We start from the raw sequence: 18741 nt of genomic DNA on the forward strand, positions 1-18741 counted from the left end.
ACTCCTCCCTGGAGTCTTAACCTTGTTCTTAAAGTTCTTCAAAAGGCTCCGTTTGAGCCTATGCATTCTTTAGATATTAAGATGTTATCTTGGAAAGTTTTTTTGTTCTTGTTGCTATTTCCTCTGCTCGGAGAGTTTCTGAACTCTCCGCTTTACAGTGTGATTTCCCTTATCTTATATTTCACTCTGATAAGGTGGTTCTGCATACTAAGTTTGGTTTCCTGCCCAAAGTATATTAATCAGGAAATCGTTGTACCTTGTTTGTGTCCTAATCCTCCTTCTCACAAAGAACGCTTGTTGCATAATCTGAATGTTCTGCAAGCGCTAAAATTTTATTTGCAGGCAACTAAGGACTTTTGTCAGTCTTCTGCATTGTTTGTTTGCTTTTCTGGGAAACACAAGGGTCAGAAAGCTACGGCTACTTCACTTTCCTTTTGGCTGAAGAGCATTATTCGCTTGGCATATGAGACTGCTTGACAGCAACCTCCTGAGAAAATCACAGCTCATTCCACAAGAGCTATTTCTTCTACCTGGGCCTTCAAAAATTAAGCTTCTGTGGAACAGATTTGCAAGGCTGCAACTTGGTCATCTTTGCACACTTTTTCCAAATTCTATAAATTCGATACTTTTGCCTCAGCTGAGGCTTCTTTTGGGAGAAAGGTTCTTCAAGCAGTGGTGCCTTCTGTTTAGGTTCCTGTCTTGTCCCTCCCTTATCATCTGTGTCCTCTGACTTGGGTATTGGTTCCCAACAGTAATTGATGATGATCCGAGGACTCACCGTGCCATTAGAAAGAAAACAAAATTTATGCTTACCTGATAAATTTATTTATTTCTTGACACTGTGAGTCCACGACCCGCCCTGTATTCAGTTTCTTTTTTATATAAACCTCAGGCACCTCTGCACCTTGTGTTACTTCCTTTCTCTCCTTTCCCTTTGGTCGAATGACCAATGCTGGTCATTTGACCAAGACTGTGACTGTGTGAGGGATCTCTCTTCTCTTGGAGTTATTCTACCAGTACCCCCAGAAGAAAGGGGTTTAGGGTACTATTCAAACCTTTTCGTGGTCCCAAAGAAGGAGGCCACGTTCTGCCCGATTCTAGACCTAAAATGTTTAAACAAGTTTCTGGCTGTTCCATCGTTCAAAATGGAAGTGATCAGATCGATTCTGCCCCTAGTTAAAGAGGGTCAGTTCATGATGACAATAGACTTGAAGGATGCCTACCTTCATGTGCTGATCCACAGGGATCACTTTAGGTTCCTGAGATTTGCCTTTCTGGACCAACATTTCCAGTTTGTGGCCCTTCCCTTTGGTCTGGCAACAGCCTCGACAGTCTATACGAAGGTTCTGGGGGCGCTACTTGCAGTGGCCAGATCCAGAGGCATTGCTGTGGCACCCTATCTGGACGACATCCTAGTCCAGGTGCCGTCGTTTAGTTTCGCAGGGGATCACTCCAGGTCCCTTCTTTCGTTACTCCAATCTCACTGTTGGAAGATAAACTCAGGAAAGAGCTCCCTGATTCCCAGCAAGAAGGTGGAGTTCCTGAGAACGACAAAATATTCTATATCAATGAAGATATTTCTCACAGATCAGTGATGCAGGAAGATTGCGTCCACCTGTCTTGCCCTTCAGTCCTCCTCCAGTCCCTCGGTGGCTCAGAGTATGGAGGTGATCGGGCTCATAGTGTCCAGCATCAATGTAATTCCATTCGCCAGGTTCCATCTCAGACCTCTTCAGCTGTGCGTGTTGAGACAGTGGAACGGCGATCATTCAGACCTATCTCAACAGATTTCTCTGAATGTTCGGACGAGGGATTCCCTTTCTTGGTGGATCCGTCCGCAACAACTGTCCCATGGGACATCCTTTCTGAGACCGTCCTGGGAGATTGTGACTTTGTACGCGAGTCTAGCAGGGTGGGGTGCTGTTTGGGGTGTCAGGATGGCACAGGGAAGGTGGTCTCCAGAAGAGTCTCTTTTTCCGATCAATATTCTGGAACTTTGAGTGATCTACAATGCTCTGAAGGTGTGGCCTCTCCTGGGGTCATTCAACTTCATCAGGTTCCATACAAACAACATTACCTCAGTGGCTTACATCAACCATCGGGGGGGACGAGAAGCTCCCTAGCAATGAGGGAGGTTTCTCGGATATTGGAATGGGCAGAGTCCCACAGCTGCTCGCTCTCAACAATCCACATTCCGGGTTTGGACAACTGGGAAGCGGATTTTCTAAGCAGGCAATCCTTCCATCCGGGGAATGGTCTTTCCATCCCGAGGTGTTTGCGGAGGTTTGCCTTCGATGGGGGATGCCGGAGATAGATCTCATGGCGTCCAAAATCAATTGCAAGCTACCTAGATATGGGATCACGATCCATGGATCCCCAGGCAGAGCTGACAGATGCCTTAGCGGTTCCTTGGGGGTTCAACCTAGTTTACGTTTTTCCACTGTTTCCACTTCTACCTTGAGTAGTGGCCCGCATCAAGCAGGAGCAAGCTTCGGCTATTCTGATTGCTCCGTTGTGGCCGCGGAGGACGTGGTTTGCGGATCTGGTGGGGATGTCATTGTCTCCTCCATAGAGGTTACCCTGTTGCAGGGATCAGTTGGTACATGGTCCTTTTCAACATCAAAATCTAGATTCTCTGAGGCTGACTGCATGGAGATTGAACGCTTAGTTTTGGCCAAGAGAGGGTTTTCTGAGAGAGTGATTGACACTCAGGCCAAGAAGCCGGTCACTCGTCGCATCTATCATAAGGTGTGGAGAACTTACTTGTCCTGGTGTGAGAAGCATGGATATCCTTGGCACAAGGTTAAGGCAGCCAGGATTCTGTCCTTTCTCCAGAATGGACTGGAGAAGGGGCTTGCCGCCAGTTTCTTGAAGGGACAGATTTCGGCTGTATCTGTTCTGTTGCACAAGAGACTCACTGAGCTTCCTGATATCCAGTCCTTTGTCCAGGCTCTGTCTAGAATCAGGCCTGTTTTCAGACAGTCTGCTTCTCCCTGGAGTTTGAACTTGGTTCTGAAGGTGTTGCTGAGGGTCCCGTTTGAACCTATGCACTCTCTTGACATTAAATTACTTTCTTGGAAGTTTCTGTTTTTGTTGGCTATTGCATCGGCACGCAGAGTATCTGAGTTGGTGGCCTTGCAATATGAGCCTCCTTTTCTGTTTTTTTTATGCTGATAAGGCTGTTATGCACACTGGTTTGGGATTTCCTCCCAAGTTTGTGTCTACCCGTAACATCAATCAGGAATTAGTTGTTCCTTCTTTGTGTCCTAACCCTAAGGAGAGGTTAATTCACAATTTGGATGTGCTTCGTGCTTTGAAGTTTTATCTTTAGGCTACGAAGGATTTCAGACAGTCTACATCTCTTTTTGTGCTGTATTCAGGGAAGCACAAGGGGCAGAAGGCTTATTCAACTTCTTTGTCCTTTTGGTTGAGGAGCATCATTTGCTTGGCCTACGAGACAGCGGGACATAAGCTGCCTCAGAGGATCACGGCTCATTCAACTGGAGCTGTGGCTTCTTCTTGGGCCTTCAAGAATGAGGCTTCTATGGAGTAGATTTGTAAGGCAGCTACCTGGTCCTCCTTACATACCTTTAAAAAGTTTTACAAATTTGACATTTTTGCTTCGGTGGAAGCAGTTTTTGGGAGAAAAGTTTTACAGGCTGTGGTGCCCTCAGATTAGGGTCCACCTTCTTGCCCTCCTGTTTTTTTTTTTCTTCATTCAGTGTCCTCTAGAGCTTGGGTGTTTGTTCCCACAAGTATTGAATGAAGCCGTGGACTCTCCTCCCCTTTAGATGGAAAATATAAATTATGCTTACCTGATAATTTAATTTCCATTGTGGGGAGGAGAGTCCACGGCTCCCGCCCGTTGCTTCGGTGGGTGGACCGAAAATTAATAATAATCTTCTGGCACCATTTATACCCTGATATTTCTCCTACTGTTCCTTGTTCCCTCAGCAGAATGACTGGGGGATGAGGGAAGTGGGGGAGGTATTTAAGCCTTTGGCTGGGGTGTCTTTGCCTCCTCCTGGTGGCCAGGTTCTTAATTCCCACAAGTAATGAATGAAACCATGGACTCTCCTCCCCACAATGGAAATGAAATTATCAGGTAAGCATAATTTATATTTTTTGTCCCCTTGAACTTGATTGGTCACTCTTGGACCTGCAGTAATGTAATGAATTAAAGCTGGGGGTTACAGTGCACATAACAAACATTGAACCAAAACAAAAATAAAAAAATTTGCATCTTTAAAAAAGATAATAACTTTTATACATCAGGTTAAACAATATTGAGGAAAAGATGCAAATAGCCAGAACTGAATAGGATTAAACTGTGTACTTCAACATCTTACATATTATGCTCGATTGAGATTCACATTGCTGCTCATTATAATTTATTGATGGTTGTTCCTCTTAGATTGTGTGTGGTTGGTTGGTATGAATAGCTAGTTCCATACTCTTTGTTAGTGACTAATTTTTGAGTGTTTGGTATTTGTTTAGAGGACATGAAATTATAGTGCACTAATACAATATTGCCCTACTATATTCTTTTTTGGTGTACTTTATCAGGGTTTTAGCAAATTAGGATTGTTGTGTATGGTAGGCAAGATCACCCATTCCTCAGGTGTTTTATTTTGTGATATCGGTCTCCTCCATCGCTGACCCGGCCGCAGACAGTGCCAGAGGAGGCGAGCTATATGTTAGGATTAGCCACCCATAATTATATGTATTGGCATCTAATTGATGTTATCTCTGAATAGGTCTGTTTAGGATAGTGTTACCATAGCTTAGATATACGTTTCTGTGGTTATGGTTGCATTTAGATGTGTACTCTGTTTTGAGCAACTATGCGTGCATGAACCATAAAGGATGTAAACAAACATATTAGAAAACGTTTCAATAGGAAGAACACTACCCTCCAACTTAGGCAAGCCTTAACAGTTAAAACCTATAGGTAGTATAATTTAGATATTTCACCCATAGACAAAATACAGAAAAAGGAGAAATCATAAACCAAAACGAGATCTGCTCTACCTATTATATTTTGCATACATAGGCTGTGTAAAGCTAAGAATATCATTACATTGTTGAATAACAGAGTTTAATTCTATCTTAGCTTATCCTGTTAAATACTTAGAGATTTGCTCCCTGCTCTTTATACCTGACTGCAACAAATACATGGTTTTAGTCTCTGTTTTAGAAATTGTTATAGAAGATTTGGAACTTCTCCTTGATTTGATCTGTCGTCTTGTTGTAACATCAGCAGGAGGTATTTTTGAAGAGTCCATGATCTTTTTTGAGCTGTGTGGTGTAGCGAGGGCTTTATCTTTTACCGCCTATCGTGGGGCTATGCCTGTGTAATCTCCGAAAAGCATGGGGTTCATTATTTCTGATTCCTTGGCCTCCCATGAGCACCCCCCGATTGGTCTGTAAAAAGGGTCTACTGTACTGTAGGAGAAGTCACACCTCACTATCCGATGCTGATGAGCAAAGATCAGAGGCCTTTTTTTATAATATTTTCTTTATTAAAAAAATGGTATAACATGTGCACACAACAATGAAATGATTAAAATAATTACAATCAATAAATCCTTGAAAATGCAGTCCTTTGAGGAAGAGAGAGTATAGAATTCCAGTGTCCTTACCCATTGCTTAGGAGATTCATGCCAGTGCATGTCCATTTAAATACACTGTCTCCTGCACTAGATAATGTATCTTGCAACATAAGTGCCTCCTTACAAAAATAACAACTAATACATGCGGAAATGAGTTAATAGAGTAACAATATTGAAAGTTGCATAATCCAAGAGAGGGAAAGAAAGAAGAGATAAAATAAATTGAGGAACTACACAGCGAACTTAAAGTGATGGTAAAGTCTCCTTTTTTTAAAATCATTTCCATAATGTTAGTGATATTTTAGATGAAGTTTCATTCTTCAGTTGTAACAAAGATGCGGTATAACTTACTTTTTAATATGGATATGAACTTCAAATTCCATGTGCTCTGCCGCCCACTTCAAGTCAATTTTTCTGTGAGCTAAAGGTTTGAATTGTTGCCAAATTGTCTGCTCTCTAGCTACAACAAAAGGGCCATATGGTGAGAGCACTGATTGGACAACAATTCAAACCTTTAGCTCACTGAAAAATTTACTTTTGAAGTGGGCATCGGAGCGCAGGGAATTTTAATTTTATATCTATAAAAGTAAGTTATAGCGCATCTTCGTTACAACTGATGAATGAAACTCCATCTAAACTATCACTTACATTTATTTCAGATCTGATTTTTAAAAGGGGAAAGTTTACCATCACTTTAAAGTGAATGTAAAGTTTGAGTGAGTGACCGGTTTATAAAAATACTATTAAAAACAGGGGCTATTGCAGCGTTTTTCTTAAATACTTACCTTTTCTTTAGCAAACCCGGACCTGCGATCCCCCGGCCTCTTCCCATACTGTACTTAGCACAGCAATGACTAAACCTGCTTCCTCTAATCACGGCATGACCTCACGAGATGGGCGCTCTGGGGTGCACTCCATGATTGGTGGAAGCCGGTTTTGTCATTGCTGAGGTAAGTACAGAGGTCACTCATTCTGCTAAAGAAAAAGGTATTTAACAAAACTGCTGCATTGTAAAGTTTAATAAATGAAACTGCCCCTGTTTTTAATAGTATTTTAAAAACCAGCCACTCATTCATTAAATTTTACATTCACTTTAAGTTTAGAGATGTACACCTATGATTACTAAGTGACATTATTCCTCTTTCATTTCATGCATGTAGCATAAATTAATGTAGTTCTACTGTACCATTTTTTAAAATGATGGTATATCTCTAATTGTAAATGGGAGGCAATCTGTTCATACAAATCTGCCATTGTTGGAATTGTGGAAGATTGCCAATATCTGGGGATTAATAATTTAATACTGTTCTACATAAAATACAGTTAGTTTCACATTGTTTCACATGATAACTTCCACTACCTTACTCATATTCGTGGCTTCAATCCAAAACAATTTTAATCTTTTACATCCCCACCATGTATGAGAAGGGTTTCTTCCTCTCCACATCCCTCTAGCACTTGTCATTGGTGTCATTGGTGTTACTGTAAATTTTCTTCATTTTGCTAGCGGTGATATACCACCTTGTCATGAATTTAAAATTAATTTCTTGAAGTTTGGCAGAAATTGAAGCCATTTTAGTTGTCACGTTTTCCATTCCTTTAGCATAAATTCAGTCCCCAATTCCCTAGTCCATAATTTGAGGGGAGCTGATTTGTCTCTTGCAACAATAATAACTTGTAAATGATAGATACTGAATGGTTGGGGGGGTTGCATCATGCACAGCTTTTCAAATGTGGTCAGTGGATGGAAAAGTTGTTGTTTGTGAGGATGTGTGTCAACAAAATGTCTTACCTGTGCATAGGATAGCCAGGTGTAGGGAACTTTTTTTAGTGGAAAAATATGATTTGCAGGGGTTAAATACACAGTTAAAGTAACACTCAGGTACTTTAACTGTGGTCATTTACCCTACACTTCTAATATGGTTTTATACTGAAAAATGTATACTGTTTGTTGTTTTATTAATGCATTTATTTTGTGAATCAAATATTACTGAGTGAATATTTTTTCTGCATTATATATTTACATTTTTAGCAGTGAGTCTAGTGAAATGTCTTCTGTTCACACTTAAAGGACTACTAAACACAGTAGATGCATAATAAAGAGACAATGCACAATCACTTTGTTTGAATTTCATATGAGTAGTAGATTTCTTTCTGAAAAATTAGTTAGTTCTAATTTCCCTCCCACTGCATCATGTGACCGTTATCAGCCAATCACAAAATGCTAATACGTATATTCTGTGAATCTTGAACATGCTCAGTATGTGCTGGTGTCTCAGAAAGTGTGCATATAAAATATTGTGCATATTTAGATAATGGAAGTGAATATTCCATAGGGCTCCATAACATATGGGATATAATTCCTGCCACCAGAAGGAGGCCAAGAACCCACAAGAGCTTTGATCCCTCCCCTCAGGAGTATGTTAAGAAAAGAGGTGTTCCAGCTACTTGCTTATGGATTTATATATGGGTGCTCAGATCCATGTGAGATCCTATATACCTGGGACATATCTTTCAGGAAGAAGAAAGAAGAAATTTCAAGGACTCTGAGTGATACAGGGACATAGTACACCGTATTTCTCTATAAGATTTCAGCCATAACTACCCTCCCTCCGGCATTGCAGGGACATGACCCTTAGCCTCCCGCTGTGGGATAATGGTATTCCCTCAAATCCTCTGCTGTTCTTGTACAAGCACTGGATGTGCTCTCTACTAGATACTGCTGCAGTTTGGTGCCTGGTAAGCCCGTGGAGGGTTGCTATTTCAGGTAAGTCACTTACCACAGCACAGACACAGCACACAGGCTTTAAGAAAATAGGGGAATGGCCCAGAACAGAATGTGGAATTGTGGTAAACCATACCTAAGGTTGATGGAGCTATTTCCAGATGCACTAGTAGCTCATGGAGTATAGCACCTCTTTCAGACACCCAATGGACTGCAATTTCTTTAAAAAAAAAAAAAGCTCTTCCTTCAGACTTTCTTCTGCTTAAACCAGCAGTATCTATCAACTGTGTGGCTGTGGCAGGGGCCCCATGTTGTAATTCCTTATCTAACATGGCTGCTGAACATTTTTCTGCTGAGGTCCTCCAGAACTGCATTAAGGCCCTCAAAATTACATCAAGATTGATGTAAAAAATATGTCTATGGCAGTCCTTGCAAGAAGGGCCTTATGGTTAAAGTCATGGTCAGCAGACATGGGTTCTATTTGGTTCTGATCTGCACTCAATCATTAAGGCTATTACTGGAGGTAACAATGTTTTTCTCCCTCAGGACAAGAAATCTAAGGGAAAGAACAGACCAAGTAATAACTTTTGTTCCTCAAGAGACCAGAATCCTCCTCTTCTCAAAAGCCTGAGTACTCCAAGCTGTCCTGTTAGCCTGGTTCTTTTTAGGCAAAGACCAAAATGTTCAACATCAAATCTGCATGAAGGTGTGGCCCTCAGACCAGAATCTGTTCTGGTAGGGGCAGACTGAGTCTTTTTCAGAAGTCCTGGTTTCAGCCTGTCAAGTAACCCTGGGTTCAAAGCATCATATCCCAGAGTTAAAGGATAGACGTTCACTCCAGATCTCCCCGAGGACAATTGCAAAAATCCTGGAAAGGTAGCTGCCTTCATGAAGTGTTTTCAGGATTTAGATGATATGGGAGTAATTATCCCAGTACCTGAGTCACAACAGGGTTAGGGGTTTTACTCTAATCTGTTCATTGTCCCAAAGGACAACAGGACTTTCAGACCCATTTTAGATTTGAAAACCCCTAAACGAGTTTGTCAGGGTACCCAATTTCAAGATGGAAACAATTCACACAATTTTACCCTTAAAGGGACAGTCTAGTCAAAATTAAACTTTCGGATAGAGCATGCAATTTTGAACAACTTTCCAATTCCATTTTATCATCAAATTTGCTTAGTTTTTTTAGTATTCTTAGTTGAAAGCTAAACCTAGGTAGGCTCATATGCTAATTTCTAATCCCTTGAAGGGCGCCTCTTATCTATCTTGTGTGCCATAAAGATAACTGTGAGAGGGCACTGACTGGCTAAAATGTAAGTCTATCAAAAGAACTAAAATAAGGGGGCAGAAGAGGCTTAGATAGATACAAGATAACCACAGAGGTAAAAAGTATATTAATATAACAGTGTTGTTAAACTGTCCGTTTAATCCAACAGGGTCAACTCATGTCTACTGTAGTCCCCAAGGATGCATACCTGCGCATCCCTATCCACAAAGATCACCATCAATTACACTACCAATTTTTCACCCTTCTATTTTGCTACAGCTCCTTGCATTTTCACAAAGTTGTTAGGAGCATTGATGGCAGTGATCAGAGCTCAGGGGATCTCAATTTCCCCTTATCTTGGTCTGCCTCTTGCTGTCACCCATACTCAAAACCACTATCTATTCTCCAAGATGACAATTGGAGAATCAATTTTCCAATGAGCTCTTTATCTCCAGCTACAAAGGTATCAATTCTAGGAGTCATTATAGATTCGGTCCAAATGTGATTATTCCTGATGGAATCACACAGGTTGAAACCTCAGAAGGCGTGTCTGTTCCTGCAATGTGCTTCATTTCAATCAGTAGTTTAATGTATGGAGGTAGTGGGTCTTATGGTTGCGTCTTCAGAAGCAGTACACTTTTCTCTTCCCCACTTGCGACCCCTTCAATTATCTGTGCTCAATCAATGGTCAAAGAATTATCTTCAATTGGACCAGCAGATTGTTCTGGGTTTGTCAATCTTTCTCTTGGTGAATACAAATTCCTTCTTTGACCCTTGGTGCGTCTTTTCTTTGTCCATCGTGGGCTATTGTGACCACAGACACCAGTCTTTCATACTGGGGTGCAGTTTGGTATTCTTGGAGAGCGCAAGGAGTTTGGTCTCCTCTGGAGGCGAGGTTACCAATCAACATTCTGGAACGCTGAGCAGTTCTTTACAGCTCTTCAGTCCTGGCCCCTCCTAAAAGGAGAAGGGTTTATCCATTTCCAGTCAGACAATGTCACAATGGTGGCCTACATAAATCATCAAGGGGGAGCCTGCAGTCCACTGACCACGCAGGAAGTGTCCCAGATTGAGCAGAAAAGAATCAATGCTCTCTGTCAGCAATTCACATTTCAGGAGTGAACAGTTGGGAAACAGATTTCCTCAGCCGTCAGTCGCATCAATCAGGACTCAATTAGTGATCAAATGGAGCCTTACAGACATAGATCTGATGGCTTCTCTTTTAAATCACAAACTTCCAAAGAATTGTGCAAGGTCAAGAGATCCAAAGGCTCAGATGATAGATGCCTTGGTATGATCATGGAACTTTCATCTAGCGTACCTTTTTCCTCCATTTGTTCTACTTCCAAGAGTAATTGCTTGAATCAAACTGGAGTCAGCTTCGGTAATCCTAATTGCTCCAGTCTGACCCCGCAAAACATTGAATGCAGATCTAGTGCAGATGTCATCTTCCCCTTCATGACTTCTTTCTCTAAGACAAGATTTCTTTCATGTAATTGGCAAGAGTCCATGAGCTAGTGACGTATGGGATATACAATCCTACCAGGAGGGGCAAAGTTTCCCAAACCTCAAAATGCCTATAAATACACCCCTAACCACACCCACAATTCAGTTTTACAAACTTTGCCTCCTATGGAGGTGGTGAAGTAAAGTTTGTGCTAAGATTTCTACGTTGACATGCGCTTCTCAGCATTTTGAAGCCCGATTCCTCTGAGTACAGCGAATGTCAGAGGGATGTGAAGGGAGTATCACCTATTGAATGCAATGGTTTTCCTAACGGGGATCTATTTCATAGGTTCTCTGTTATCGGTCGTAGAGATTAATTTCCTACCTCCCTTTTCAGATCGACGATATACTCTCATATACCATTACCTCTACTGATAACTGTTTCAGTACTGGTTTGGCTATCTGCTATATGTGGATGGGTGTCTTTCGGTAAGTATGTTTTTTATTACTTAAGACACCCCTGCTATGGTTTGGCACTTTATGCATTTATATAAAGTTCTAAATATGTGTATTGTACTTATATTTGCCATGAGTCAGGTTCATGTATTTCCTTGTGCAGACTGTCAGTTTCATATTTAGGGAAATAAACATATTAAGAAATATTTTTCTTACCTGGGGTTTAGTCTTTTTTTCAAATTGACTACTTTTTTTCTTGCAACTTGCGGTCAGTACTAGGCCCGCGGGTGTGCCAAATGCTAGACTTTATTGCGTCATTTTTGGCGCGAAAAGTATGTCCGTTGACGCAAGTTAGTCATTTCTGGTGTCGTAGTTGACGCCAAAGCCTTACACACGGTTGCGTCGTTAGTGACGCAAGTGTGTCATTTCCGGATATTGTTGGCGCCAAAAAATTTTCAGTTACGTTGTGCGGCGTTTGCCGCCAAATTTTTCATTAATTTAATACCCCATTGCTGTTTGCCTCTTGCCTTTTTCTATGTCAGAGGGCTATGCTATTTGCATTTTTTCTCATTCCTGAAACTGTCATATAAGGAAATTGATAATTTTGCTTTATATTTTGTTTTTTCTTTTACATTTTACAAGATGTCTCAATCTGATCCTGCCTCAGAAGTATCTGTTGGAACTTTGCTGCCTGACATCGGTTCTACTAAAGCTAAGTGCATTTGTTGTAAGATTGTGGAAATTATATCTCCAAATGTCATTTGTAATAGTTGTCATGATAAAACTTTTACATGCAGATAATGTATCCATCAGTAATAGTACATTGCCAGTTGCAGTTCCGTCAACTTCTAATGTACATGATATACCTATGAATTTTAAAGAATTTGTTACTGATTCTATTCAGAAGGCTTTGTCTGCATTTCCGCCTTCTAATAAACGTAAAAGGTCTTTTAAAACTTCTCATTCAGTTGATGAAATTTCAAATGACCGACAACATAATGATTTATCCTCCTCTGATGAGGATCTATCTGATACAGAAGATCCTTCCTCAGATATTGACACTGATAAATCTACTTATTTATTTAAAATGGAGTATATTCGTTCTTTATTAAAAGAAGTGTTAATTACTTTGGATATTGAGGAAACCAGTCCTCTTTGACGTTAAGTCTAGTAAACGTTTAAATGCTGTTTTTAAACCTCCTGTGGTTACTCCAGAGGTTTTTCCTATTCCTGATGCTATTTCTGATATGATTTCTAAGGAATGGAATAAGCCAGGTACTTCTTTTATTCCTTCTTCAAGGTTTAAAAAATTGTATCCTTTACCAGCAATTTCTATAGAGTTTTGGGAAAAAGTCCCCAAAGTTAATGGGGCTATTTCTACTCTTGCTAAACGTACCACTATTCCTATGCAAGATAGTAATTCCTTTAAGAATCCCTTAGATAGGAAGCTTGAATCTTATCTAAGGAAAGCCTATTTATATTCAGGTCATCTTCTCAGACCTGCAATTTCTTTGGCTGATGTTGCGGCTGCATCAACTTTTTGGTTGGAGAATTTAGCGCAACAAGAATTGGATTCTGACATATATCTAGCTTTATTCGCTTACTGCAACATGCTAATCATTTTATTTGTGATGCCATTTTTGATATTATCAAAATTGATGTTAGATCCATGTCTTTAGCTATTTTAGCTAGCAGAGCTTTGTGGCTTAAATCTTGGAATGCTGATATGACATCTAAGTCTAGATTACTATCTCTTTCTTTCCAAGGTAATAATTTATTTGGTTCTCAGTTGGATTCTATTATTTCAACTGTTACTGGGGGAAAAGGAGTTTTTCTGCCTCAGGATAAAAAACCTAAGGGTAAATCTAAGGCTTCTAACCGTTTTTGTTCCTTTCGTCAAAATAAGGAACAAAAATCTAATCCTTCCCCCAAGGAATCTGTTTCCAATTAGAAGCCTTCCTCAAATTGGAATAAATCCAAGCCATTTAAGAAACCAAAGTCAGCCCCTAAGTCCGCATGAAGGTGCGGCCCTCATTCCAACTCAGCTGGTAGGGGGCAGATTAAGGTTTTTCAAAGATATTTGGATAAATTCTGTCCAAAATCAATGGATTCAGAGCATTGTCTCTCAAGGGTATTGAATAGGATTCAGAGTAAGACCTCCTGTGAGAAGATTTTTTCTCTCACGCATCCCAGCAAATCCAGTAAAAGCTCAGGCTTTCCTGAAGTGTGTTTCAGACCTGGAGTTTTCAGGGGTAATCATGCCGGTTCCTTTTCAGGAACAAGGTCTGTGGTTTTATTAAAATCTATTCATTGTCCCAAAGAAGGAAAATTCATTCAGACCAGTTCTGGATCTGAAAATTTTTAATCGTTATGTAAGAGTACCAACTTTCAAGATGGTGACTATAAGGACTATTCTGCCTTTTGTTCAGCGAGGACATTATATGTCCACAATAGACTTGCAGGATGCATACCTTCATATTCCGATTCATCCAGAACATTATCAGTTCCTGAGATTCTCTTTTCTAGACAAGCATTACCAATTTGTTGCTCTTCCATTTGGCCTAGCAACAGCTCCAAGAATCTTTTCAAAGGTTCTAGGTGCCCTACTCTCTGTAATCAGAGAACAGGGTTTTGCGGTGTTTCCTTATTTGGACGATATCTTTGTACTAGCTCAGTCTTTACGTTCTGCAGAATCTCACACGATTCAACTAGTGTTGTTTCTTCTAAAACATGGTTGGAGAATCAATTTACCAAAAAGTTTCTCGATTTCTCAGACAAGGACGACCTTTTTAGGTTTCCAGATAGATTCAGTGTCCATGACTCTATCTCTAACAGACAAGAGACGTTTGAAATTGGTTGGAGTTAACTGTCCCTTTAAGCCTCGCACTGCATTACCTAGAATAGATTGACCACATTACACTGTGCTTATTTCACTGTGCTTATTTCACTTACTGCAAACTGTACACTATAATGTCTTAGTCTGTTATTTAGATTAACCAAGCAGAACCTCATTTGTCTGTTTTAATGTTTAGATCAGTTCATCTTAAAGGGAAATGAAACCCAAAATTTTTCTATCATGGTTCAGAAAGAGAATACAATTTTATACAACTTTCTAATTAACTTCTATTATCTAATCTGTTTCATTCTCTTGGTATCATTTGTTGAATGAGCAGCAATGCACTGAACACATGGGCGAGCCAATCACAATCGATATATATATGCAGCCACCAATCAACAGCTAGAACCTAGGTTCTCTGCTGCTCCTGAGCAAAGGATAACAAAAGAAGGAAGCAAAATAAATAATAGATGTAAATTGGAAAGTTGTTTAAAATTTTATTCTCTATCTGAATCATGAGACATTTTTTAGGTTTCATGTCCCTTTAATACAAATGTGTATAATGTAACATGGTAAGAAATCAACATGGTGACTAAGGGTTCTTTGTTTCTTAATAAAATTATACATTCTTTATCCATTAAACAGGGATTTCTAGTCAAGACACACAAAGCAGTGGATGGGCAAACTCCAGCCGTAACCGAGGACGTCCAAAAGCTGGTGCCAGTGGCACTAAAGGAGGCACATCTCGTAGTCGCAAGTCCAAAGCTGGCAGTGCAGCTGCAATAGCAGGAGCAATGGCTGGAGCTGCAGCAGCTTCTGCAGCAGCTTATGCAGCATATGGATACAGTGTATCAAAAGGTATTGGTACTTGTTTTGTTGTTCTGTTGCTATGCTTCCTGTGTATAACTGACAGTGCACAGTTTTGTATGTTGTGTTGATACAAATTCCATGGTATGCTATCTAAGCATGCATTCACATTTTAAGAAGTGAGTGTTCATCTGTTCACACTTAAAACTTTTTATCTTGTATATAGATTTCTATTTATGATATAAACATTGTAATCTCAGATATAGATGGAGTTAATTGCTGTAAAGTACCCATATGTGTAACCAAATACAACAGAGCTTTGCAAACTTTTACCTATTTTATAATGATATGCTCTTGATATGAGTGTCGAATGGGACGTTCTCTTTATGTTCTTTATGATGTGCATACATCTGGTATTTAATGGTTTCAATATAGTAATTTTTTTTGTTAAACATCTAACTGAACTGATTTTATTTATATGAATGGGAGTTCTTTCAGCAAATTCTGTTTTTAACTCCATTGTGATTATGTTTTTAGGTCTCCCAGCTAGCAGTCCTCTTCAGACGTCTCTGTTGCGACCATCTGGAATTTCAGACTTTGGCCCAATAAACACCTCCTCACCAATTAACTCCCCAAAGAGCAAAAGCAACAGCATCCCTGGAACCCCCAAAGCAGTCACTTCCATTAGTTTAACCCCAGAGAATCCTCCTCGAAGGCACAGTAAAACCACTAGCACCCCAGGTGGACTTTAACATATAGTGTAATTTTGAACTCTGCACGTTCATAGCTGAGCTCTTCATTTGGGCCTGTTCACTGGAACTGCCAAAGATTTACAGGTGGACTTTTCAAATCAGAAGCACAACTGTCATTATTCCCTGGAAGAAGTAGGTGAACAAAAAACAAACATTAAGGCTTTCTTTGTACCAGATATGCTATTTATTAAAACAGAAAGATGTGACTTTTTCTATTTTTTCTTACCACCGAGTACAGTGGGTTTCAGAATTGTATTCCACATAATGGTCCATGAGCAGCATACTTAAACTCTCCAGTTGGACTTTTCAGAATATGGTATTTGATGCAATAATTTCCGTGGACAAAAATGCCACATTTAATCTTATTACCATTATTTATTCTTCATTGTTGATTACAATGTTATATGGGTTTCCAGAATGGAGATTCTTAAACGGCAAAATATTCAATCCAGCAGATGTACTGAAATGCATTTTCCATTGGACCCTACTGTGAGCAGTTGTGATTCTCACCCAAAACCTGACGTATTGTGTCCTTACTGAGCAGCATAACCTCAAACCATGATGAAGAGCCTTCAAGTCCATCTACATTTCACCTGTTTGTCTTCAACAGTTCTAGTGACATTTGGAAGCTGCCCCTAAGGGGCTCACAGATGCAGGCTCATCCCAGTCATCTTCAAACATCTTCTCAACTGCATAAAATATTAATTTATATATGGTAAACTATCTTTCTGTGAACTTGCCACATGGTCTTTGGTATGAAAGAAATCTAGGAAAAGATGAAATTGACTGGATGCACATATACAGTGAGGCCTCCTACCTCCCCATTTACCTGCATATGATATTTCCTCTGCTTCCCACCTACAGGAAATATCTCATTTTTTATATATATTTAAAAGCCAATTTGCTAATCAGCTTTTGAGGCCAAGATATTTTTTTACTGTCAGAGGGATATTCAGTGCATTACTCTACAATGATTTGCAAACCCCTTTGCTAGTGAAAACAAATTTCCCTCATCCCACACATGCATTTCACAAGTGTGTATATAAATAATTTAGTGGGATTCTAAACAATGCAATGCCTTTTTCAGTTGATCTTTACAACGTGTTGTCTATTTTTATATCTGAAATTGTATATATGTATAAAAAAGAGACACATCTTTCTTTTACTAACTGGAGGGAAAAATCTGAAATAAATTGAAGATAATTTTAGATAACTTTGTTTCTTCCTGTTTTCTTTTTGGGTGTGTGTAACTATTTATCCCTACTTGATAATCAGGGCCAGGGCTTTAGTCTCCCTTGTGTCACAAGATCAAGAAGATCAGTAGCAGGGGCCAAGCCTTTGACTACTCTTATCTTGTGATCTCATTTCCCACACAAGTTAAGTTGTATTCCTGCCTCTACAGGGTAAGTATAAACTCTTTTGCTCACATGTGCATCTTCACTGATGGGGTATATAATAATGTGCTTATTTTGAAGTAAGTAGCACTTTTGTTTTCTTACAAAGAAAAAGGGAGATCAATAAAGTTTAGTGATATTGCCAGTGCTGGCTACACTCTGTCATGTGGAAGCTGCCTTTGGCAATTTTGGTACCAGCATGTTGGCTGCCGTTAATGACCTTTCTGCAAAAGGCATGTTCTCTAGGCTCAGTGGGATACACATTTCTTTCATGTAATTGGCAAGAGTCCATGAGCTAGTGACGTATGGGATATACATTCCTACCAGGATGGGGCAAAGTTTCCCAAACCTCAAAATGCCTATAAATACACCTCCCACCACACCCACAATTCAGTTTTACAAACTTTGCCTCCTATGGAGGTGGTGAAGTAAGTTTGTGCTTGATTTTTCTTCTATGATAAGCGCTTCTCAGCATATTGAAGCCCAATTCCTCTCAGAGTACAGTGTTTGTCAGAGGGATGTGAAGGGAGTATCACCTATTCAATGCAATGGTTTTCCTCACTGGGATCTATTTCATAGATTCTCTGTTATTGGTCGTAGAGATTCATCTCCTACCTCCCTTTTCAGATCGACGATATACTCTCATATTCAATTACCTCTACTAATAACTGTTTCAGTACTGGTTTGGCTATCTGCTATATGTGGATGGTTGTCTTTTGGTAAGTATGTTTTCATTACTTAAGACACCTCAGCTATGGTTTGGCACTTTATGTATTTATATAAAGTTCTAAATACAGTATATGTTTTGTACTTATATTTGCCATGATTCAGGTTTTCAGTATATTTCCTTTTTTGCAGACTGTCAGTTTCATATCTGTGAAGAGAGTATTGCCTATTTGATTTCATGGTTTCTCTCACGGGAAATCTTTTCAAGGGTTCTCTGTTATCGGTTATAGGGATTCATCTCCTACCTCCCTTTTCAAATCAACAATATACTCTTATATACCATTACCTCTGCTGATAGTTTTCAGTACTGGTTTGGCTATCTGCTATATGTGGATGGGTGTCTTTCGTGTAAGTATGTATCATTATTTAAGACACTCTCAGCTATGGTTTGGCGCTTTATGTAGCAATATAAAGTTTTAAATATATGTATTTCTTTCATGTAATTGGCAAGAGTCCATGAGCTAGTGACATATGGGATATACAATCCTACCAGGAGGGGCAAAGTTTCCCAAACCTCAAAATGCCTATAAATACACCCCTCACCACACCCACGCCCAAACTTTGCCTCCTATGGAGGTGGTGAAGTAAGTTTGTGCTAAGATTTCTACGTTGATATGCGCTTCTCAGCATTTTTTGAAGCCCGATTCCTCTCAGAGTACAGTGAATGTCAGAGGGATGTGAAGGGAGTATCACCTATTGAATGCAATGGTTTTCTTC

The 18741-nt window shown here is 39.8% G+C and overlaps 1 protein-coding gene across 1 annotated transcript in view; it reads left to right on the forward strand.

Moving 5' to 3' along the window:
* The window catches only part of INO80 (INO80 complex ATPase subunit), a 396744-nt gene extending 379627 nt beyond the window's left edge, over positions 1-17117 (forward strand). The window contains 2 exon segments of the mRNA XM_053711738.1: positions 14991-15203; positions 15690-17117. Of these exon segments, the coding sequence (XP_053567713.1) occupies positions 14991-15203; positions 15690-15904 (428 nt within the window). The 3' untranslated portion in view covers positions 15905-17117.
* Positions 17118-18741: the final 1624 nt, after the last annotated feature.

The sequence above is a fragment of the Bombina bombina genome, chromosome 1, assembly GCF_027579735.1.
Source record: "Bombina bombina isolate aBomBom1 chromosome 1, aBomBom1.pri, whole genome shotgun sequence".
Lineage (NCBI taxonomy): Eukaryota > Metazoa > Chordata > Amphibia > Anura > Bombinatoridae > Bombina > Bombina bombina.